Consider the following 25,449-nt stretch of genomic DNA (forward strand, 5'->3'; position numbering starts at 1 on the left):
TAGAACATCCAAAATAATTTATGCAACTAAGAATCACATTTTAAGCATCTTTAGTTCCCAAACCCAATAAATCCAATCATCATAAATTCATATTAAATCAATCATTTAAGCACAAGAATTTCATCAAAAATTTGAATTTTAAAGCGTAAATGTGGACATAAATATGCACTCATCACTCTCATTCGTGCAACATTTTAGTACTCTCTACAGTAAATATAATCATATGATTGAATGCATGACCAAACAAAAACAATTTTTTTAGGAAAAAAGGGAAATAAATAATTTTACCTATGTTACTCGACATCCATAGGGATGCATTGATAGAATAGAAACTTCACCACAAAATGCAAATAATATAAAATTAAATTTTTTGGTTGGAATTGATTCAATGCACTTTTGAATTACATGGTTACCGTTTTGGTCACGAATAACATTTCCATCTAGCTCATGAACAAGTTGAGCTTTCTGTTGAAGCTCGATAACCTCAAAGTGTCTGCATGAACATAAAATATAAATAATAATTTATTTTCTAATATACAATAACAAATAATCCATTTTAGGAACATAATTTGTTAAATCCTAACTTGAATGCTTAACTATGATATGCATATGCCCAAAGAATTAATAAATGTCAACTACAAATGTTAATGTTACGATTCAATGACAAAAACAAAGTCAGAGAGAAAAATCCATAATCAAAGCTTCAAGAAAGCATATTTTTATTTTCAGCATAAACTAAACAACCAATCTAAAAAAGAAATGTGTCAAACGAACCCAAAAAAATATCTTAATCAATATTCACAAAATAAAGTCACCAAAAATAAGTTCTCTATAATGAAACAATGAACAAAAGAAAATCACTCACGAAAGGTAGGGAATGACGGCGGAACGAGACAGCTTTCGGTGGACTGGGCAGTTTCCAAACGGTCGAACAACGTCGGAAAGTGCTCCGGTGAATGGTCAACGGCGGTGCTCTTCCAATGAACGGTGAGAAGTCACTCGAACTCCAAAACCTCTTCACGTGACTAAGCTTTCAGTGGCTGGGCACGTTCCAATCGACGGTAAAGCGCGAGAATGTCCTCCAGTAACGTTGAACGGTGAGGTTTGCAAGTGATGGTTGAAACTTCATCGAGCTCTTCTGGCTGAGCTAAGGTGCTTCTCTCTCTAGGGTTTTGAAGCCCAAATGTGAAATATCATTTTGAATTGCAAAACTGAAACGTGTACTTCAGACCCTCTCTGAATTCATTTCCACGTCATTTTGTTTTTTTCCTTTATTTGACAGGTGGACCATTGAGAAGACGACACGTGGTGGTGTCAAAAATTTGTCACCTTTAAAATATCAAAGTATCATTATCCAAAGAGAAAGGAGGGAAATGGAGGGAGCAAAGGGAAAGGTGGAGAAAGTAGTAAAACCCTTGTAACAATGGTCACAACACTCACATGAAAAAAAAAATCGTCACGTGCTTATCTGGATATGCCAAAAATGTAAATTACTTATATTTCCTCACATAACAAGGAACAAAAATGTAATATTTTTCAGAGTTTTTTTTTATATTTAATAAATATATAAAGTTATACTTCATATCCTCGTTAATCATTTATAATAATTTTAGAATTTATTTTCATAATAAATTTCATTTTCCACGTTCAATATAAGTTTTTTAGAAAAATTTCTTTGTTTAAATATTAAATCATTATTAATTATAATATCAATACTAATGAGCTTTTAATCAATCTCAACATTTTTTTTTAAAAGTTGTTAGATTTTTTTTGTTAATAATTAATATTATTTAAAAAACTTATATTCTAAATTATAAAAAGTGAAAAATGTATAAAATACAAAATTTGCATTCCTAATTTGAAGAATTGAAAATGTATCTTTTAAGAGAATAACATGATTGTTGTATCAAAAATTATTCCACAATCAATAATAATAATTATAAACATTATTGTGGAGTAATTTTGTTCAAATGTTGTCTAAATATCATTATCCTAACATCTAAGCTCAATGATATAAAGGAGTGACATCACTTTTTACTCAAAACTTTAAGATAATAGATTAGTGGGTCTTTCACATTTATATATTGTTCTACTTTCTTATTTCTATCCAATGTGAGACTTGGACTCATACTTGGATTTCCAACACTTGGATGTTGGGTACAAACAAAGTCTCAATCAGATAAAATAAGAGATGGACATGAGTTTATATACACATAAAATACCTCCATTGATAATAGAGCCTGTCTTACTACTATGAAGATCTATGTGTGTGTTGAACCTTCCTTCACAAACGTAGCTAGTGGTGAGGAAGAATGTAAGGGTATTGTTGTCTTTTTACTTTGTCTATGGAGATGCAAGAAGAAAGTATGGAGGTGCAGGAAGAAATAGTGTTGTTTTTATGATGTTTTCCACTTATCATAAACGGTTTTCGTATTCTATTTTATTTATCAGAAATGTGTTAAAGTTTTGAAATGAAGCTGAGAGAAATATCAAATTGTTTATTAAAATTGACTTTGGATATTATTGACAAGGTGATTGATTGAGTTATTGTATGTTGTTCAACAAACTATAGGTGAAAAATAACTATCACAATCTTACAATTCTATACATTTTACATTAGGATTCACATGTTTTTATTTTTTTTTTAACAATTCTTGTGAGGAAAAAAAAATCTAATGTATAAATTTTTAAATAAAGAAATTTGAAAGCAGAGATGTGAACTTATTCTATTTTATTACTCAACCTTGATCTCTTTTCTTTAATGCATATCATTCCTCACTTAGTATCTAATTTCACTTCTAATAACTTTGAAGTTTTTATTCTTTCAGCCACATGTAATTTGTATACCCCTATAACTTTGGTGAAGCAAGAAAGGTTACTTTAGTCTTCTGCTGTTATCACAAAGATGCAAGTAGTAATCAATGGGTGTAGCAAGCAAAATCCTAACTTTGACCTTGTGAAAATTGTAGGCAATTGCTTCCTGCACATCATCAATTTTTTAATGCACCCTGCCAATTTTTGAAAATAATTATTTTATCCTTATAATATTCTAAATTTCAAAATGAGTTTTCTGGAACAGGATTTCTGGAATTCCAGAATAATATTTCAGAAACAAAAGTTTTGAGAACAAAAATTTTCGAAACGAGATTTTGAAAATAAAATTTCTAGAATGCGTGAAATAGATTTTGAAAAGTATTTTTCTTAAGAGATTTCTGAAATACTAATCTAAATATTACATCAAAGTAAGTTTTGTTCCAACTTTCATTTAGGTAATAAAAATCATTGTCATCCATGTACTCATAATTATGGAGCTTTTCAAGAAGAAGTTCAGTGTTCAGGTCCGAGATTTAGAGGCTGCTGCAAGAATAAACATCTTTAGGACCATCGAAATGGTATCAAGCATGGTTCATGATCAAGGCTCCAGTTACACTTACAGGTTCTATTTGTGTTATGCAAGTGTATGCAAGTGTAATATTTTATGCGTTGAGTGCAAGTATTTGTTGTTTTTTACGTTGCAAGTTTGGTGGTAGTTGAAGAAGAAAGTGGTTGATGAAGAACATAAGTGTTTGAAGCTTGAGAAGATGAAGAACATGAAACCATATTCAGTTCCAAGGAACCTGTATTCGGTTCCACCCGTATGAAGAAGAACAAGGGAAGCTGTATTCGGTTCCCATTGCTTCGTATTCGATTCCCCCAATATTGAGAAGAGGCATATTTGATTCCCAAGGTCTGTATTCGGTTCCCAACACTGTAGTCTCCATGTTGGACGTTGTATTCGGTTCCAGAGTGGGTGTGTTCAGTTCCCTTGGAGGAATTTGCATTCCAAGCTTTGTCGTTATGGCACCATCATGTTTGACGAAGGTGGAGGTTGCAAGGTTGGTGGTGTACGCATGTGACGAAGGTGGAGGATGCATCCTGGCGTTTGGTTCGAACATTGGTGGTGGAAGCGCCATGATCCGTGATGGTGGAGGATGCAACGAGCATCCCATGGTCGTTGAAGCAGTCGATGAAGCTGTCCGTGATGATGGAGGATGAAACGAGCATCCCATGGTCGTTGATGATGAAGAGGAAGTTGTCCGTGATGATAGAGGATGCAGCGAGCATCCCATGGTCGTTGAAGCAGTCCACGAAGGTGTCCGTGATGGTGGAGAATGCAGCAAGGATGCCATGGTCGTTGAAGCATTGGACGAAGTTGGAGGATGCAGACAACATGATGCAGAGAAGAGTAAGAGATCTGGAGGAGGTGGTTCAAATATGAGCACACCTAACCCTTTGCTTGTGATGAAGGTGTAGAGTGGAGCTCTTGGAGGCATTGTGAACGTGCTGAACCTACTTGAAGCGTGAAGCTAGTGGAGATTGCGAAGGTCGTGGAGTGGAGATTGCGAATGTCGTGGAGCATTTGTGGTGTTGTGTAGGGTAGCCAACCTGGTGGAAGTTCATCAAGAACCTTGTGTGTAGTTGGTATTGTATGATTTCTAGATTTGGAGTTTTGTTTGTTGATAGGGGAACGAGTTTATGATGTATGCTTGTTGGTATTGTGAAGGTGGTGGAAGTTTGTTAAGTAGGAGGTTATTTCTTTGGGTGGACATAGTTTATGGTTATTTGTGCATCATTTTCGAGCAGCAAAGATGGTGGAGTTTTTTGGTTGAAGATTGAAGCATGTTTTATTCTTTCTCTGCACTTGGTTGAAGGTAGACTATCATTTAACAAAGTTATCATTTTATCAATTATTGAATCATGATATAATATTGTCATGTTAAATGATTTGGTTTAGGGTGACTCTAGTCTTTGAAAATTGACGTTTCAAATTACCATCTATGTAATTGGAGAATCAATCAATCTTGCACAATCTGTGAGTGACATTGCTTGGAGGTTTAGTGGAAATTTTGGCTCAATCTTAGTTGAAATCTTCATAAGTCTTCGTAAAGGTTTGTGAATAAAATTGTTATTATTAATATTGAATTGTTCTTATGACTTAACTTATTATTGTTCTTATTTTTTATTTTGTTAAAGCAATTGGTAAATGGCATCATCATCCAAAAGGCCTAAAAAAAGTCATAAGGAAAAAAAAACCCACAATTAAGGTTGAAGTTCCTACATATATCAAACCATTTGTTGTAGATGTATTAGATCAACGTAGCTTCTTCAGTGACAACCATCAGATGGAACACTACGCCACTGACTTCTACACAAGAAATATAGTTGTTTTAAAAGTCATGAATTTTGAATAATTTGCAGCGTTAGACTTATATTTTCAATATCATCTTATATTTCAAGGAGTGGTAGATTTTCTGACATTGGAACGATCCTTCTATCCGAATTTGGTCAAAGTGTTTTATTCAAATCTAAGGATTTCTGGAAATGGATATCTTCTCGATTAGGTGAACAAGAGAAGAATTAGATTGAAACTTGCTGATTGGTTGAATGTTGCTCATATGAAGTACGATGGTCAAAAATTGTGTTTCGCAAATATCCCAGATGACTTTTCCTATGACCGGGAGATGGCATTGGCTACTATGGTTAGACATTAAATGAATGGTTAATGTGTTAAAACGGTTGGTTATTTGAATATTAATGATAAACTTTTGCATTATATTAATATGCACACATTCATTCCACAACCTGGAAATTTTGCAAAATTATTGCACGAGGATAACTTTATGTTATGGGTGCTTAAAAGTAATATAGTTATCAATTGACCTCATCACATCATGCAACATATGCTTAAATGCAAGGTCGGTGACACACTCTTACCATACGGTGTCTTGATCACCCAAATCATGCAATACAGTGGAGTACATCTTGATGTCGACGCCAACACTTAGATTGGGACCAAACAACATTTTTCAACTAATTCTTTGAAAAGGTTGAATATTGTTAATATAACGGTGTTTGACAACACGACGTCGATGATGATGAAGACGAAGAGCAACCACAACATCATAGTCCTCAACATGAGAACCTTGTGCAACCAACTCCATATCTTTCAAATCCTAATATGATGACTCAAATGTGGGAGGGGGTATAAGACTTGCAACATAAAATGCAAGATATGGAACAAATGCAGGAACGAGTTTAGCGTATTGAAGATAACTTGGCAAACTTATCCCTCAACATGAACCAAAAATTTACTAATCTGAATCATAATGTTAACCATTTAGATGATTAAATTCTTCACCATTTAGATGATTAAATTCTTTACTATTCGATGATTGTATTACATGACTTATTTGCTTACATTGACTTATGTGTTTGATTTCTTACATTAGTTATATTTCAATTCTACTTGCTTTGACATCAGTTATCATACTTTTATTTAAACTTAATAAACTGCAAATCAGATGAATTCTCGAATCATTTGATGAATTAGAAAAGGGAATTACTGAAAGAAGAAGACTATGTGCAATTCTTGAATGATAAATACAGGCCATGGAACGTCGAAATTCGTTGTTAACGGCCGGAACTCATTCATCTAATCCAACTTCAGAATAAATTCATAACTTATTACAGACTATAACATTCAAGATGATAATTTATTGGGATAGTGTTTTGAATTTCTATCTTCAAATTCATTCCATATAAGACGTCTAATAGAGATGTCAATACAATATCGTTTCAATAGATTGCTTACATACCTCACTGAAGCAACTTCATCATAAACTATGACAAATATATTTGTATGTTATTATGTTCGCATTTCATTTATGTCATGTAATATTCTAACTTCATTTAATATTTGTTTCTTCAAAAATAATAAATCTCACTTCGATAACAAATAAAATCCTACCACTTGGTAGTAAATTATAGGTTTAATCATTTCAGATGTCCCTATTTTTGCATAATCGTCTCAAATAGGTCCTCATATTTTTTTTTATCTTAATTAGGTCTCTATTTTTGTAAAATTGAGTCAATTGGAACCTTGCCATTGATTTCAATGGACGGCGTTAAATGTATTGTGTCGTGGCATGCTAACTGTGTAATGGTTAAGCACGTGGCAATGATTTGGTGGCATTAAAATCGCGTGGCAATGAATCAGGTGCCACGAAACCCTAGACCGAAATCATCTTCCTCACTCTTCCAAAGCCCACCGTCGTCATGAATCATGACGCACTTCCTTGCGTCGGCCACTAACTTCAACGCATCATCATCTCCTCGTGAATCAACAACACAGATCAATCTGAAAAAGGACAATAGAACTTCTTCTCCACAGAAATCACCGTCTCACACAGAGTTTTACCCCACCAATCCAAAACCTCATGGTCGAGAATCAAATGAAAATCTTTGGTTTCTAATAAAAAATTTTCAATTTTCATAGACCCGTTAGAGAAATAGATTAGGTGTTTCTTTCGGAAAAATGACAATTTTTTGCTAATTTAGTTTAGTTCGCACAAATGGTTTCCCTTCTACATAGAAAAGCGTGTGGTTAAAATATTGTAGAAAGAATTTAAGTCGAAGAGTTATTATGGACTTTAGGACATTCTTTTGTTTATATCATCGAACTCAAACTTCTGTTTAAACCATTTTAATCACCCGTATTGCCTTCAGCTGTCATTATGGCCGAAACCTTTTTCGTTACATAGAATTCAGACCATGACTTTTCCAGTTTCAATTCAAGCACAATTACATACAAATATTCGGTGCTCTGTTTTACTTTCCTTTATGTTTCAGAAACTGAAAGCAACCATTTCCATAGGTAGGAATTCCTCAGGCATTCTATGCACTCAACAATTTGGACTTGTTCTGTTCAATGACACCATAAAACTCACATTTGATGTAAGACATTTTGTAGAAAGCTTATGTAAGAAGATCCAAATTCCAAGAGTCCAAGAAAACTAAGGTTTAATCATTTAGATTGTCCCTATTTATGTTGGGTTTTCTCAATTAGGTTCCAGTATTTTAAAACGTCTCAATTAAGTCCCTGTTTTCACAAAATTGAATCAATTAAAGACTTGCCGTTAACTTTGACGGACAACGTTAAAATTGAGTGTGCGTGGCATCCAGGCTTGGCTGAGGTGGCAGTGTATGCTGACGTGAGTTGGTTTTCTCACATCAGTAACCCAACCACAAGACCCCTTTAGGGGTTTACACATCCTCCCCTCATTTCGAGCTTCTCCCAACTCCAAGAGACCTAGGGTCTCTCTCCCTCTCTTTGTCGATGACCCTAAGAGCAAACATCTCCCACGCACACTGTCGCCCCAGTCAACCGGAATTGCCACCGCAACGACCCTTCCGGTCCGTCCAAAGAGTCACAGGAGACTATCGCCAACCAACGGCGTTTTCCCCCTTTCTCCCTCTCGCTCTAGCCTAGGGCTGAGGATTCGCCTCACATGCGCCACCGCTTCCCTTCGACAGCCACCGCCACCATTGAAGCGTGCTATTAACGCCGTCAACCACGTTGGACACAATTATTCAACCTAATCGCTTGCCTTTTCGAATGCGAGGGTGGATTTCTCGTTCATGCTATGGTGAAGTTGATGACTCGAGGAAGACGAAGATTCATGGTGGGATTAAGGGTTCTCATCCCATTTCGACGAAGCAGGCGGTCGCCATTCATTCCTCTCCTCCTCTGTCTCCATGCTTTGATTGGATATTGACAATGAAAACAGTGAGATGTGGGGCTTTGGTGATGACAGTGTCATGAGAATGGGTGAGGATAATTGTGGTTGTTCGGTTGGATTTCAGATAACGAGATGATGTTGGGTGATGAAAATGGAAGAAGGAGGTAAAATTTTCTCTGTTTTGTTTTTTTTTTTTCTTTTGTTTGGCGTTTATGTGATGGAGGAGGTTGGTTCCAAAGGGGGTGATACTGTTGAGTTGATAGAGAGTAGTATGTGAGTGAATATAGGAATTGGGGGTAGTGTGAGAGGTGAATGATGGATGATGGAAGAATCGATTTCAAGTGTGAATCGCTATCGCGGGCCAAGGGCTAAGAAAAATGTTTGCGTGAGGATGGAAGATTTCAGTGAATGAAAACGATGGAGGTCATTTGATGTTGTTCTTGCTCTGTGTTTGTGAACTGTGGTGCTGGATAAATATGGGTTTTTTTCTATTGAGTGAATGGAGAGCCATGTGAACGTGAGTGATGGATTTCTTTGCTGTTAAAAACGAAAAAAATGTGAGAAAACCAACTCAGCTCAGCATACACTGCCATCTCAACCAAGCTTGGATGTCACGTACACTCAATTTTAACGCCGTCCATCAAAGTTAACGACAAACCCTTAATTGATTTAATTTTGCAAAAACAAAGACTTAATTGAGACGTTTTAAAATACTGGAATCTAATTGAGAAAACCCAACATAAATAAGGACAATCTAAATAATTAAACCGAAAACTAATGCTCTGTATTAGGTTTAGTAGTTTGGTGAACGAAAAATCCACATCAAAAAGAACATTTTGAGGCTTTGGTCCTCCATTTTCGCCATTCCCTCTTCTCTCGGTCACCCCTTCTCAAAGCTTCCGCCACCTCAAGAGGTTGTAAACATACCCACAACAACACAATGCCAAAAAGCACAAACCAGCCACTCCCACGCCTATCAACATTATTATGCCTAATTAAATCAGAAATAGTTTTCTTTCCCTAACAAGTACAATTTAGATGCTAAAATACCACCATAAAATTAAAACTCACGATGGAAGATTATTATAAACATTTTGGTAACTTGTTACTAGAGTGTTTTTGACAGATCTAAAATTGCCATAAATTTAAAATGAAGATGTTCCTTACAGTAATTATGGCAGGAGGTGATGGAGCCATATTCGTTTTCAATATTTTACTGATTTAACAACCAGTAAAAGTTTATGGCAAGTTTGCAACAAGGAATCAAAATTGTGCAGTGTTCAACATCTAAATTTAACTAAGTTATTTAACAGTTGGCAGTAGGAACTAATACACACAAAATATTATTTGCTTGAGGACTAAAATAAGTTATAAGTACAATAACTAAACTACAAAAATTTAAAAAATATAAAAACTAGGAGCACCTGCCCCCAATGGCCAATATTTTGCAAATGATTCACTTCTTCTCTATGACTAAGCTTAATATGCCAGTCCTCCAGCATTACATTTACATTGGTATAAAGCCAATCTAGACTATAGCCAACAAATTTATTTCAAAAGATTCAGAAAGTACCATATTTTCTTCACGCAATGCATTCAGTATTATATAACAAGTACATAATTATTCCTACAATTTGATCAATCGTTTGGGGAAATGTTTCCTGAGCCATTACGGATTTCATCATGCCAACTGATAAATTAATGAAACAGTACTATTAGCACATAACATGGAAATTTCATTTAAAGTGTTACAAGGAATATTTATCAATTATTCCATGAGCAGGGTACCCGTAATGCGAGTTAGCCATTGCTTTACCAACTGGCACCCTCTGCATCTCGAGCTTGGTAGAAATCATTAGGCCGAACAATGTTGACCTCCTCAAACTCATTATCATCTGGAAAACAACAAAAGGGTAACTCTTCATTATGTTGTTACTGAAAATTAAAGGTGTTTAATGATTCTTTTACAGAAAATGTGGTCAAAGATATATATGCAACAACTAGATATAGTGGATAAGAGAATATAAGCTCCATTTATGTTAACACTTAATACGCGAATTATCACTTTGACGAGACAACTTAAATTCCAGGAACAAGCTAAGTCCAATCCATCATTTGAATTTTGGAGAACTTTTGGATTTCAAGGAATCTTGTTTTCCTTTGCCATATTGGCCTCTTTGGTTTTCAAACCTCGGTAAACTCCAGTTAAAAAGCATATGACGCATTTTAGAGAAATTTGAAACAATAAGCTTTGACCTTGACAGTAGCAGCAAATCCAACCGAAACCATTTTTCAAGGTAAAGTGTTGTTAGTAGGTCCCTTTCGAGTTAAAGAAATAATGCGTGCAATTCCAAGCAATCATATCATGCTAATAACCTATAATAAGTGCTTCTTTTTTCTGTTGGGAATAACAATACCGCAAAAACTGAGACTTTGGTTCCACCACTAAAATAGACAAGAACATATTGTGACTGCCATTTTCAGAATGAGATCAATTATATAATTCAATGATTCCATGTTCATAACTCAGAACCATGAGTAGATGATAATAATAATGATGATGATGATGATGATGGTGATAATATTATTAATAATAATAAAAGTTAAGCAGAATAATGCATTTGAATAATATTCTATTTGGTAAAACAAAAGAAAATCCAAAAGGATTTGTCAGACACTTGTACAGTAGATAAAGGGAAGCCATTGCCAAACAAAAAGTCCCATTGAAGTCTCAAAAGGTAAGGAACTTATGGAGCAGCAATTCACAAAACGAACAGGACTTTTCCCACTACACGAAGTCAGCTACATGGATTAAATGTCGTCTCAAAGTTTTATGACAAATTATGTCCATGGAGAAACCATTGACCTCTGAATCCTTCTCAATGGTTTTGCCTGTAAGTTTTTTGAGCCTCACTTTACCATTAGTAATAGGGCTACAGTCTACCTTCCCAACTTGGGGTTTCTACTGGCCTTCTGTATACATGCCTAAACCAACTGACGTGAGATTCTACTATTTTTTCTACTGGCCTTCTGTATACAATGGTTCCGAACTTGGACAGGAACAAATTTTTTCAGAGCAAAAATTTCCGATTTTGTGAAATGGACCCAGGACACTTAAACCATGTGACTTATAAGGTATGGTCTCTAATTTTCTCCTTATGTTAGGATTGAGGCACCTCTTACTAAGCTTGCATTTCCTATACTACATCTAAACATTACTTAAGAGTAATGTCATGTGCTTTGTAAGGCTGCCTCCACTTCTATTTCACTGTCACAATTCACAATACTAAATAAATTTAAAATAGTGGGATTGGTTTGGCTGTACAACATAGATTTCAATTCACTCCTATTCTTGAATAACAGGAATATGAATACGGTCTAGCTATGCAGTAGAGGACACATTTTCTTATCAAACAAGAACTCACTGATTAGTTTCAAGAATAATAATATACATTACCTTTTCTCAAGGTCAGTGCTACAACAGCATCATTCTCTACCTGTGTAGTAAAAAAATATAGGAAATTGTCAACACCTGTGAGATGCAGGTGTAAATGATATGAGGAGCAAAACTATTAAACTATTTTGTATATTTTGGCCAGCTGTAGATTAATAATTGACTTGTTAAAATACCCAGGACTTAGATATAACCTAACATATACACAGACATTGTAAAGAATATATAAAAGTTATACACCACAGAAAATGTAATACTACATTACCTTTTGATCTGCCAAAGTCTTAGAGTCTTCTAATACTTCCCCTGTACCAGGTAGAATTAACCGTTGATTATTACTTGGTTGATCAACAAGTTCTTGCAACTTCTGCTTTATGTCAATAATTTTATCAGATGCCTTGCACCGGATGAAGTATGTTGTCTTACTACGTTTAACTCGAATGTACATATCCTGTCAATAAACAAAATTTTAGTATGATATATGTCAGGAATCCTGTTAGGAATCCCTTTTGGACAACAACAAAACAGAGCTAGAAATCCTAACACACTCTCTGCTGCAATAGCATAGTGACTGAAATAATTCTGTGTCATTTCACACTTCATGAAAACTGCTAAACTTTAAGAAAAAGAGAAGCATTGAGCTCAAACCGTGTTCTGAGACAGCACTGATTATGCTTTATTTATATTAAGAAAGAGGAATCAATACAATAAATAGAGGAAATTTGATACCCCCTAATAACAAAGATATGATAGAGATAAATAAAAATGTTCCTAATAATACATATATAATCTAGATATTTTTTATTGCATAGGATCAGCTCCTTATCTCTATGATTATAACAAAAAACAAAGGCACCAAAGTAAACAACAGTTACCCCAAGAGGAACAATCTCTTTTTCACAATTTCCTTATACAGTTACAAAGTTTAATTTCTCAAAAGCTAACTCCCACTTACAACTGAGGACCTATTTATAATGTCCTCACTAACCAGGATAAGTAACTACCCAATCACATAATAATTACAATTTAACACTATTTCATTTCTTTTGCTACAACAGACCTAGAAAGGTCTTCTTCCCTTTTCCTATTTTCCCTATCAACATTTCTAATAAGATCACTCCAAATTTTCACAATGCAAAACAGATGTCCAACAATGATTACCAACCAAATCCCCATCTATGCTATGACTAAGGTTAACATTTAACATTATAGCCCTGATGCCTTATCATAATTCAGAGTATATGATCTATAACTGAATGATGCTAAAGCACACCGGTTGAAGCCTCTAGAATTGATAATGAAATAGAAAGAAAACAGAAAGTAAACTATTAATTTCCAGACACAAACCAAAATGACCATCATGTAGCAAGATTAAACCTCAGTAACACAATTGCAACTTAAAAGGAAACAAAAATAAGCATGCTATGAATATCTTCATGATCTCCAAAGTTCTACCATCTCGCAAGGGTCTTCTGTTCTATCAAAATCGTGGGACCAGCGAGGTTAATTATCAAGACATACATCTCCTATTTTCTTTCTCATGAAAGCACAGTAAAGACCATTACTTTTACCAATTCCTTTTTCCCTCTTACTATTTTTCACAACCTAAAAGCAAATAGAAAAGAACATCTGGTTCCAGGTCCCTCCCTTAACTTGGAATGACTTCAAAACAAACACGCAAACCCAATTCTTAACTTTCAATTTGAAACCATAATTCATGGTTCAATACAGTAAAGAACGATTAGAAACTAAAGGACACACAAATGTAACATACCATTGTAATACTTTCCAGGTGCTTCTCTCTGGTAACAAAATTGCAGTCCCCAAAACTGAAGAAAAATTTGCCAAAAAGGAAAACAAAGGTTGCAAGTGCCAGCAATTGATTTGAAGCAAGAAAAGTAATAAAAATTGGTGATGAGTAATTCACCTGCGAATCTGTGAAAATTGTCAGATTTCAAAGAGGTATTCTTAGTCGCACACAAAAGGGTGATTGATTAGTTAGTTGTTCACGCGCCTGACCTTCACTCCACCTCTGATATTCTTGAAGAAGACCATGGATTTGAAATCAATTTTTCAGTACAATAGAATTAATTGAGAACTGAATTTCGATACTAAAATATTAAATTGAGATATTTAACTGAAATATAGATTAATTATCAAATAATAAATTAATAAAATCAAAATAGTTGTTTGAAACTATGTTTTGTGAACATATTTATACTGTTCTTTAAAGTGTTTTGTTTGATTTATTTTTTATTTAATTTTATTTTGTTACAGTATTTTGTAAAATCTGTAACTATTTTTTCACAGTGTAGTCTTTATATTTCATAAAATCTGTTTATTTGATAATTTTAATTGTATCCCATATTATTTTAAAATATTTGATTACATAAATTAAAGAAAGATTCTTTAAGTGTATTAAGTTATGTTTTTCTTGAACTTTTTTTTATAAATTGTGAAATATCTTGTACTTGTTTTATCTGAAGAGATATAAATCTTGAAAAAAATATATATTTTAATTAATTAAATTATGTATTAATTAGTGTTCAAACTTTGATATCCCTTGCATTTAATTAGCCAGACATATTAAATGTATAAGTTAATACGTTTCAAACGAAAAATCAATAAATTTATGAATAATTAAAAATTAAGAGATTAAAATTATGTGAAAAAAATTGAAACTAAAATTATGAATTTCACTAAACATAGGGAACAAAATTGCATATAAAGTTAAAAAAAAATACAAATATTTGAAAATTTGTAAGAATCAACATTACTTTAGAACCTCAAAGATAAAAATTACAAATTTCACAAAATGTAAATAACCAAAATTATAATGAAGTATTTTTTTTTTCATCTTATTTAAAAAGTTTAAATTCAAGAATATGTAGAACAAAAGTTTATCTAAAATATTTAACATGAAAATGTTTTTCTTGATGAATTAATTTAATGTTTGAATCATATTGTTAATGTATAGTTTTTTGTTAATTGGTTTTTACATCATAGTAATAAATTAAATGACGATGAATTACAATGTGGGTTTTGTAAATAAGTAAATTATGTAAAATGTAAATGATTGTGGTTTTGTGAAATCCGGACAAAAATTGGAAATTATTTATAATTTATCTTTTTGTTAATTATTATATATTATCTATTATGTATATTTATTATTTATTATCTCTTTTTAATTATATTGTAGAATATTTTCATTCGTGATTTTACTGTTGGCTTGTTTTTTATTTTTATTAATTCAAATTTAAAATTTTAAAAGTAATTTTAGAATAAGAAAATATTATTAAAAAGCTAATTATATATATTTACTATTTTAGAGATTAGGGTATTTGAAGTAAATTTCTTTATATAGATTCATTAAATAGGAATAACATACTGTACAACTTAAGTTTATTAAATAATATAATAAATTGCAACTAAGTATAAAAATTGATTATTTTAAATATGTTCTTTGTGTTCAAAATTTAAATTTAACTTCCATCTTAATGCATATAGAATAGTCTTTAAATCTTTCTATCTCTTTCCATATATCATTTTTAATATCTTATAGTTATAATCTTGTACCTGTATACTTTTAAAACAAGTTATAAATAATTAAAGATAAGACATAATAAAAATATATTATTTATCATAAATATAAAATATATCTCGTATCTTTTCTAATTTTTTTAAAGAGCTTTTTATAACTTTTTGTTTTTACCCGTCTTCAGTATATTATATAATTTTCTATCTCTTCTATAAAGAAGTAATAAAGCCTGTATATTAAGTTTAGAAAATAACTCCATTCATATTTATATTTATATTTTAAAGATTTTTTCTTGTCATTTCTTCATTTCCTAAATTATATACCATACTGATAATAATATTTAAATGTTTCAAAATTTAAATAAGTATATTTTTTTTTCATATTTTGTTATGTTTTGGATAGTTTAACAATTTGTATTTTGAGTACCACATGTTTTTACTTCAAATTAAGCATGTAATAAATTAAAAAAGTTGATTATTTTTTGTCTTTTTTTATCTTTTTCATATTGTATGCGTTATCTTTTTTTACAATTTAAAATAATAAGTTATATTAAGTTTTTTTATGTGTCATTGTTACTAGAATTTAAGATTGGAAAAAAATTAAAGTATATCTAAATGAATAAAATCAAATTAATATATAATTAAATATTTCTTAATTATAATATTAATGATTTATTATAATTAATTAAAAAATTTATTGGCTCTTAAAAGCTGAAATATGGTCGTCCATAAAATTTTGGGAACCATGAAAAATTTGTTAATTGTTTCATTACTCATGATTAATTCTTGTTATGTTTCATATATATTTTAAAATTTTCATATCTTGAATCTTATTTATTTAATTTAATTTAAGTTTTACTTAATAACTTAATTAAATTATTTATTTGTTTGTTTGATTGTCACATTATTCAATATCAAGTATTCAGTTACACTTAAAATATTTTAGTGATTTAGTAGTCTAACATAACACACAAAAATTCCTAAAATAGTAAAAACAATAAAATATAAGAGAATGTAATGATATATTGGCTTGATTATATAATTTTATTTTTTTTATTAACACACAAACAATGCGAGAATAACTTATTGCTATCTACATAATTTTTATTTAAATATAAAACTTGATAAAAATCGCTACTATAATATATTATCATTTTAAATTTTAAAATATCTATTGTATATAGTAGTATGTTTTTACTAATTAATACAATCTTATGATTTTTTCAATTTTAATTATGTCAGAATTAAAATATGTATATTTTTTTTTCAAATTTTGTTATGTTTTGGATAGTATGACAAATTGATATAATAATAATAATAATAATAATAATAATAATAATGTAAAATCGACCTATTAATAAATGTATTGTCATTTAAAGATTTATCGTAATTGACTGTCCAAATTATTTTTATACTTCATATAGACCCAAAGTAAGGACTTTTTGTGTTTTTTCCCTGAAACAGAGGTTCTTGAGAGTGGTAAAAAAAATCTAACAAAAAATAATAATCATAGCTATGAAAACTAAAAATTACAAGTTAATAGTCAATATAACATTACTATTCACTATAACAACATCCACTTATGATAGATTTTGTTTATAGTTCATAGTTTATGGTATATAAAATGTCAAAAATTGGACTACATTTGTTGATTTTATACTTTTCGAGTTTCGTAGAGTTGTAAAAATGGATCACTATTAATTAAGGAAAAAACAAAGCAGTTGATTGACATTGGAAAAAGGCAAAAAACGACGTTGATTAACGTGTCAATTAACATCATTTTTTGCTTTCGACATCAATTTAACGTCTCCTTATATAACGTCGGTAGCTTTTTTATGTTAAAGGTCAAAAAATATAAACATCAAAGTCTTTTTTTACAATAGTGTAACATCCCATTCAAAATAGTATAAATACTATATAGGAGCTATCACATAGTCAATACAATAGAATAATTAACAAGCTGAGGAATATAAGGTCGTATTACAGTTATACAAAATATAACTACAAAAACTTTATATACAAAATACTAAGCCCAAAACTATCTGCAAGGTTGGTTCTCTAAAACAACCAAAGAAAAATATAAATAACTATATATACTAAAGCCGCTAAACAACCGTGTCGTCTCCATCTAAAGCCTACTCCACTGACATGTCATCTCCCTTTACTCACACCCACCAAATGATCATTGCCCAAGAATCAAATACAAAATAACAACCAAATAAAGAACACACAAATAAGATAAGATAATGATAAAATAATCAAACATAGTATATATCATACTTCATCATATATCATAATTTGAACCTCTTAAACATGCTAAAAACCTGACTTGACCATCCAGATACTAAAATTTGATAGGTTTTGGCATCTATGTTTTGGATGTTTGATTCTTGAATGTGTTTGTTTGGTTTGAACTTAGTTTTGTGTGATTAAGATAGCTTAAATCTTAGCAGTTGGTCAAGTGGTACGAGTTTCCATGTTTAAAACTGTTTTAAACTCATGTACTAAGAAAAGAGTACCATTTTGATCAATTGAACAAGTACAAGCTCCCTTAAAAGCACAAAATACAAATGTTGATATTTGGTATAACATTGAGCAGGGCCAGTGTGACATTGAACATCCTTTTTGCAAATGGGATAGTGTTGAGCGATAGCAGGGTGACATTGAGCACCTAGTCTTGAAAACACTTTGGTGCTAAGTGGTAGTAGGACTCCACTGAGCATCATCCTTGTACTGAAGGTCTAGAACATTTTTAATTCTAGGGCACTAAGCGCAACTTGTAGTGAGAAGAATGGCGTTGAGCGCCATGAATGGCGTTGAGCGCCATGAATGGCGTTGAGCGCCATGAATGGCGTTGAGCGCCATGACTGGCGCTAAGCGTCACCTTTTGAAAGAAGTATTACACTAAGCACCACTTTTGAGCACCGGTTTGTATGTTTGAATTGTTTTTCTTATTTGTTTGAGATAAATTTGCAATCAAATTTATGTATGTTTATGAGTATTTTGGTGTTTTATTAGATGATGATATTGTTGTGAATATTAGTTTGTTAAATCATGGCATGAAAGTGATGATGAGGTACTGATTTCCAAGGAAGGAATCTCGTGGAATGTGTTTCACTAAGGTGTGTCGTGAGGTAAGGATTGTTCTTTTTTGTGTAGTCATCATGAATGCTATTAACTATTCAAACTCATGTAGAGGAGAATAATTAGGTGGTGAGAGTGGTAAGATTTTTTGTCATAAGGACGACTCCAAGATTTTTATGACTATGACATAAACTAACCTTTTGTGTGTCAACTCGGTAAAACAACATTTTTGTCACCACAAGTGTATGACTCCACTAATTAATCTAATTTGAGGGCATGTATTCAAATAATTGAGTCTAGTATGAGTCTTTATATGTTATATGATTATTTTTATGAATGAGTGATGCATGATAATATTTTCTTTTATTTGTTTTATGAAAATTCTTTTGCACATTAGCTTATCTTGTTGTTTCTGTGGTGTTTTTTTGTGTCTATATGTTGTTTTTTTGCGATGATCATCTTATTGCAATGAGGAATATGTGTTGAAACATCTTTGGTGGAGCATAGTGATTTAGCAAAGTTTTATTTTTTTATCGTCTAGTGATTATGTTTAATTGTTTTAGATATATTTATTACTATAGTTATTTTGTTAGATAACTGTATTAATATTATCTATAAGACTAAGATAAATATGTTTTGTTTTATTAATTTTATAATGTTTTATTTTAGTAATTGTAAGTTGATAAAATTGGAATATTAAAAAAAAACTCAACTAAGCATATATCTTTTATATTTATTTAGTGGTGACTAATTAAAATTTATTTGATAATTAAAGGTGGAATGAGAAAATATATATGATATTGATAGAATGTAATTGAAATGTAATCAATATATTTTCAATCAAGTATATGAACCTTTTATCATGATGGTCAATGTATATATTTTTTATATTGAAATGAAGTCTTTTATATATCTTTTTATGGACAAACAATTCAATATTGACAAATTGTTCTTCACGCTGAACATTTGGATAAAGAGGTTTAAAATCAGTTGACCATTTGCACAACGTCAACATCATTTTGTACTGAGTTGTGCATGAGTTTGCCATTATGATGAACCTTCATCCAGACATCAATAATTAACTTTTATAACTTGTTTTCAGCCTCCATATTATACTACTTTAGATACCATCAGAGGTAACTAAAAAAATCGTCCAATAGTTGATAATACTAGTGAAAAAAAAAACATTTAACGTCACCTTTTAGATGTCTGACACTCGAATATCAGACGTAAAAAATGACTAGTGGCATTTTTCGTAAATAAAACAACTATTTAGACATTGGCTATGAGGAGGTCTGACTTCTAAAGCACTTTAGACGTCTGTTGTGGGGGAAACTGATGTCTATAGACATCTATTATGACGGGAACCGACTTCTAAATACTCAGCCCGAAAATTTAAAAAGTCACTTTTTGACTCCATTTAGACGTCTGTTGTGGGGGGAACCAACGTCTAAAGACTCAGCCCAGAAATTTAAAAAGTCATTTTTTGACTCCATTTAGACGTCTAATCCCACCACTCCGACTTATAAAGCCTTTTAGACGTCTGCTGTGGGGAGAATCGACGTCTAAAGACTCAACCCAAAAATTTTAAAAATCATTTTTTGACTCCATTTAGAAGTCTAATTCCGCCACTCCGACTTCTAAAGCCTTTTAGACGTCTGTTGTGGGGGGGAACCGACGTCTGTTGCGGGGGGAACCGACGTCTGTTATGGGGGGAACCGACTTCTAAATGTCTGCATTAAAACACTACGAACGCGAGACAGCAATTACGCACACTCATTGTTCATCATCGTCCTCGCGTTTTCTCTCCACGAGTTACGTTTTTCAGGTTTGTTTTCTCACTTTTGCATCGCTTAAAATTATTTTTACTCTGATTACATTACTCTTTGATGAATTATCTTTCACTTGAACCGATTAAAATGCGTGTTCGTTGAGTTTTTGTGTAGTTTTTCTTGTGTCCTTGGGCAGCGTTATTGGGCGGCGATTTCTTGCGTTTTGCACTCCTCTAATTCCCTCCACTACATTATTAAAACCATCCAATACAAAAAAAAAACGTACAATCCATTATCTTCAACTAAAATATAAAGTTGTAAACTCGAATCACCATGAGCCAGCAGCAACTCGAGAGGTCTCAAGCGGAGAAAGATCATATCAAATACGGCGACATTTTAGACGTCTGACCTATAAAGTCCGACGTTTATATAGACGTCTCACCTATATAGTTTGACGTCTATATAGACGTCTGACCTATAGGGTCCGACGTCCCATTAATGTCACCCACAAAGACGTCGGTTCGGGATCTAACGTTAAAAACCCAAAATAACAGACCTTTAAAGCCCTTTTTACACTAGTGTAACAATACTAATAATTAGGGATGACAAAAAAAATTTGCACCTACGGATATCCGCGGATAAAATCTGCAACGGATAATTGATACCCGTGGATATTTACTACTCACAACTCGCGGGTAACGGATATTTTAATATCCACTTATAAACGGGTCAGGTGCGGATACTGTACTATCCTTACGCGGATATCCGTTATCCGCAAAAATAAAAAATAAAAAATTAATTTATATTTTATTAAGTTAAACTTAATTAAAATTAACATTAATTTATATTTTACAAAGTTAAATTTAATTAAAATTAAATTTTAATTTATATTTAATTTAATTGATATTATATTTTATATATTTTTTGTAATTCTATTTAAATCTTATTTTAATAATTTATAAAAATATATATTTTTAAATATTTGTGGGTATCCGCGGATATCTGCAGATATCTGCGGGTTTTAAAATATTCCTGAAAACTTTTTAAGCAGGTATCTGTACGGGTAACAGTGAATTTTTTTTTTGTCGGATCGGATTGAGGATAGACACTATCCGTGTCCGATCCGACCCGTTGTCATCTCTATTAATAATATTGTTAAATATAACATTTTTATTTGATCTTTCATTATTTTTTCTACAAATCATTGTAATAATAACAAAATAAAATATACAAAATCATTATTACAAAACCAAAATTATTTACCCTTAAATTATTTTTATTTTATTTTCTAAAACCAATTAAAAGTTATTTATCAACATTTTCAACTAATTATTTTATATTACTTTTCTACAATTTCAATTTCTTTGTTTTTTCTCCCTGTTTTAAAATAAAAAAGTAGAAAATCTCTCCCAAGATTTTATTCCTGCAAGAGCCTATGGGATGAATTTAGGAAAATAAAAATGCATTGGATTCATTTAAGGATTTTTTTAAGTATTATTATTTTAAAACAATAAAGAACGTATGGATATTTTAACTGTATGAATGTCATTTAAGATAAGGACATAAGTGAAACTAAATATAGTGATCATAAATTAAATATTTCATCATTATGATCATAATTAACTAAAATTTAAATTTTAAACTACTTCATTACTATATACATATAATATATATACTGTGAATCACTTCAAGATTTGGTTCTATCATCTCCTTAAAAAGAAGATTGTTTAATCAAAAAGTTTCTAAAAAAATCACGAAATCAAAGGAGGAGATGGAGTATCTTGTGCTTTTCTCTCTCTCTTTTTTTTCTTTTATGATGATTTGTTTATGCTATAAAACTTTTATCTAACACCATCATTCTATTCAATTATTCTCTTCCCCATTAGGTGGTTCTATTCATTTTACTATGTTAAACTTTTTCTTTTACGGACAGTAATATTTTTTAACAATTTTTTTTAACAACTTTTTGATACTAAGATTTATATTATTATTTTATTAATCTATTTGAATTTATATTTAAAAAATATTTAAAACAACTAATTAAAAGTTATTATGTATACGTCGTTAAAAAAGAATTTTTTCTTTGGTAAACTTTCTCTTGTCACATCTTATCTTTTTTCTCTTTTAAGTACATATTTTACATAAATGTGAATTCCATCATGAGTTAGAGTAGTCTCTTAAAAGAATTTGTGTTTAGCGTTTATACATTGTTCTCTCTCTTAACATATTTTCTCTTAGGACAATGATATTTTGACAACACTTTTTTGATAACTTTTTTTACAACGAAACACGTGTCATTATTTTATTGATTTATTTGAATTTATATTTAAAAAATATTTAAAACGGACCAATAAGAAGCTCTCACATATACGTAAAAATTGTTAAAAAAGTATTCTTAAAAGAAATTTTTCCTTATCTTATTCTTTTGCTTTAAAGTGACAGGAGAAACCTGGTCTCTGAAAATCATGGTGAAAAACCCAACAGCAGTGCAATTTTTCCATCAAATGAAACATATTGATAAATAGAACAGCAACAAGCAACCATGTCCTTGGAAGAGTAACCATGAAAGGCTCTAGATGATGTTAAGTAAATGGTGATCTATATCAGTCAAAGCAATGCACTGAGCATCTCATTCCAAATATCAGGCACCCCAGGAAGACACCAATGGCTGCAATCAGAAGAAAGGCCTTTTCCTTGTTTCTCCCTCTCATCTTCTCCTATTACTCTCATATACACTGAAGGGTGTCCGTCTCTGCGCACTTCTGTCATTCTTGTGATATCTTCCACATACACTGGAAACCTCATTCTCTTCACCACTCCTTCTAGCACCACCACTGCTTCAGGAACATGTAGCTGCCTCAAAAATGGAAGAGGCTGCTTCTCATTCTGGCATTTCCATCCATTTTCTCTGCATACAAAAGGACAAATGAATCAGTATATGTAACAAGAATCAACAAATAGAAACAGACAGTACCTTTTGTTATGCCTGGATGACATGCTTCTAAAAATGACTTTTGTTCTCAGAGGGTCTAGATTTTGATCCACCCATCTTGCCCATGTGCTGAGTCCTCTTTCATAAGCAACCATTGCACTCATGTTTCTTATCAGATTATTTCCCTCCATGTAGTAATCCCATCTGGTTTATCATGGTAGAACATATACTGATTTCAATTTCTGTTCTTAATTTCTTCAGTTGGAGAGAAATGCATCACTAGCATAGTAACATTTACAGTGAAATTAAGCTTGATTTGAGGGAATGGAAAAACTTAGAGAATGAGAAATCTTTCTTACGAGCTGGTTTGATCAGAGTGAGTCCACCAATGAGCTGAATCAAATACAAGGATATCAACCCCTCTCCAATACCTTGCATTTTCTTCAATCAAATCCAAATGTACAATTCTCTTATTTTCTGAACCTTTCTTCAGTTCTACCAAAAGGGGTGCCCAGAAAAACTCAATCGAAGTCTCAAAATCCTTCAGGTGAAGACTACATGGTCAATAATTTTCACAAAACAAAAGCAAAAGAAAACATGTTATGATAAATATCTCACCATGGCATGGAAAGCCATTGCAGGTCCATTATAAGTCACCCTTTTTCTACCAATTGGAATAACTCCTTGCACTAAGCAAACTAGAGATTCCCACTGGTTTCTCATCATCGAATCACCCACCAGCATTATTCTCTTTCTTCTCATTCTCCCAAGAAACCTCAGTGCATCAAATCTGCTCATGTCATCAAAAAGTTAGATTTTGGATATATCTCTATGTTCATTTTCTTCTTAAAACTAGCCTCAGTTTCTAATAGATAGAATCTAAAACCAAAATTTGAAGCCTTTTCACACCAAAAGCATCAACAACAAGCATATATACCTTGGCAAGGTACAACCAGTAGGCTTCCACTTCCACTTCTGATAATCAGAATCTGGCCTACCATTCTTTTGACATGTAACTACAGAGCTTAGATATGGACAATCAGAGTCATAGAGAGGGTAAGAGTCATCATAAACCCATTTTCCAACAGAAAAGTCACATATCTTCCTAGAATCTCTGTTGCTTTGGACCATCTTAACATCATCAGGCTGAACCAGAATCCCAGCCTCATCCTCCGGGTCCAGCAAGGACAATGTGCAGTGGAAGAAGCACAGAAAAGTGCTGCACAATAACAAAGAGGAAAACAAGTGGATCATTGGTGCTGCCATGGAAGAACAAAGCTGTGAGAGAGTATAGAGTTAAAGTGTGAAGGGTTTATGTAGATTGTAAGGAGCTAAAGTGTTTGATCAAGGCATGACTTGCGGTGATTTGAAGGTGTGGACCATAGAGAAGTGCAGTACTAATAACAAGAAAAAAAATTTCAAAAAATCTCTTTATCAATACTTTTTTACAATTTTTTTATGTGAGAATATATGATTGATGTATTTTAAAATATTTTTTTAAACATAAATTCAAACAAACCAATAAAATAATGACATGTATTATGTTATTAAAAAGTTGTTATAAAGAGTTAATAAAATGTTATTATAAAATAAATGAGTATTTTTGTGAAAAAAATTTGTTTGAAGTTATACAAGTTTTTTAGTATCTTATTTTGCATAGAAAGAAATTTGTATGCTTATACTTTAATAATTTATGTAAAAAGTTCATCTTTTTTTTTTCTTTCACCTATACTGCTATGGTTACTTTTTTTCTTCTTTAATGAGTGAAATGATCTTTGGAATTGAATAACTACTTGTGTTTGGTTTGGTTGAGACAGGTGGGCATGTGCATTTGATATTGTCAGTGTGACATTTAAGTGGCTGCAGTGATGAATGGTCTTCTTTTCCCTTTTCCTTTACTAGGAAGCCAAACATAACAGATTTTTTTTACAATATTTTTATACACACATGTTATTATTTAATTGGATTAAAGTACGTCTAATAACAAATAAATAATAAATTAATATATATATATATAGTATTAAAATATTATTAAAAAATCTGTATCAAAATATATTTTTTTCTAGAATAAATAATGTTATTACGTACGGTTTTGCGTTGATAACTTTTTTT

At 31.7% G+C, this 25,449-nt stretch overlaps 2 protein-coding genes across 4 annotated transcripts; both read right to left on the reverse strand.

The window, feature by feature from the left end:
* Positions 1–10,087: 10,087 nt before the first annotated feature.
* LOC106771136 lies at positions 10,088–14,101 on the reverse strand. 3 transcript variants are annotated; one of them, XM_014657055.2, is made up of 6 exons: positions 13,940–14,096; positions 13,787–13,841; positions 12,278–12,463; positions 12,016–12,055; positions 10,347–10,453; positions 10,088–10,248 (listed from the first exon to the last, which is right to left on the reverse strand). In XM_014657055.2, the coding sequence occupies exons 2-5, from the start codon at positions 13,787–13,789 to the stop codon at positions 10,371–10,373; spliced, it is 312 nt and encodes a 103-aa protein (XP_014512541.1). In that variant the 5' UTR covers positions 13,790–13,841; positions 13,940–14,096; the 3' UTR covers positions 10,088–10,248; positions 10,347–10,370. The 3 variants fall into 3 exon arrangements, with proteins under 3 accessions (XP_014512541.1, XP_014512540.1, XP_022640873.1); XM_014657054.2 differs by having other exon boundaries at positions 10,088–10,453; XM_022785152.1 differs by lacking the exon at positions 13,787–13,841 and having other exon boundaries at positions 10,088–10,453; positions 13,940–14,101.
* Positions 14,102–22,860: 8,759 nt separating this feature from the next.
* Positions 22,861–24,714, reverse strand: LOC106771308 (protein trichome birefringence-like 36). Its single transcript, XM_014657262.2, has 5 exons — positions 24,275–24,714; positions 23,956–24,127; positions 23,697–23,878; positions 23,380–23,541; positions 22,861–23,313 (listed from the first exon to the last, which is right to left on the reverse strand). The coding sequence occupies exons 1-5, from the start codon at positions 24,601–24,603 to the stop codon at positions 23,013–23,015; spliced, it is 1,146 nt and encodes a 381-aa protein (XP_014512748.1). The 5' UTR covers positions 24,604–24,714; the 3' UTR covers positions 22,861–23,012.
* Positions 24,715–25,449: the final 735 nt, after the last annotated feature.

The sequence above is a fragment of the Vigna radiata genome, chromosome 8 (assembly GCF_000741045.1).
Source record: "Vigna radiata var. radiata cultivar VC1973A chromosome 8, Vradiata_ver6, whole genome shotgun sequence".
NCBI lineage: Eukaryota > Viridiplantae > Streptophyta > Magnoliopsida > Fabales > Fabaceae > Vigna > Vigna radiata.

Excerpts from the sequence above, each read along its gene's own strand:
- LOC106771136 (XM_014657055.2), bottom strand. Across the intron at positions 12,056-12,277 it reads AGACTTTGGCAGATCAAAAG|GTAGAGAATGATGCTGTTGT; the intron begins GTAATGTAGTAT and ends TTTACTACACAG. Across the intron at positions 10,454-12,015 it reads AGCACTGACCTTGAGAAAAG|ATGATAATGAGTTTGAGGAG; the intron begins GTAATGTATATT and ends GTTGTTTTCCAG.
- LOC106771308 (XM_014657262.2), bottom strand. The coding sequence starts at position 24,603 with ATGGCAGCACCAATGATCCACTTGTTTTCCTCTTTGTTATTGTGCAGC. Across the intron at positions 23,879-23,955 it reads CAATGGCTTTCCATGCCATG|GATTTTGAGACTTCGATTGA; the intron begins GTGAGATATTTA and ends CTTCACCTGAAG. Across the intron at positions 23,314-23,379 it reads TCATCCAGGCATAACAAAAG|AGAAAATGGATGGAAATGCC; the intron begins GTACTGTCTGTT and ends TTTTGTATGCAG.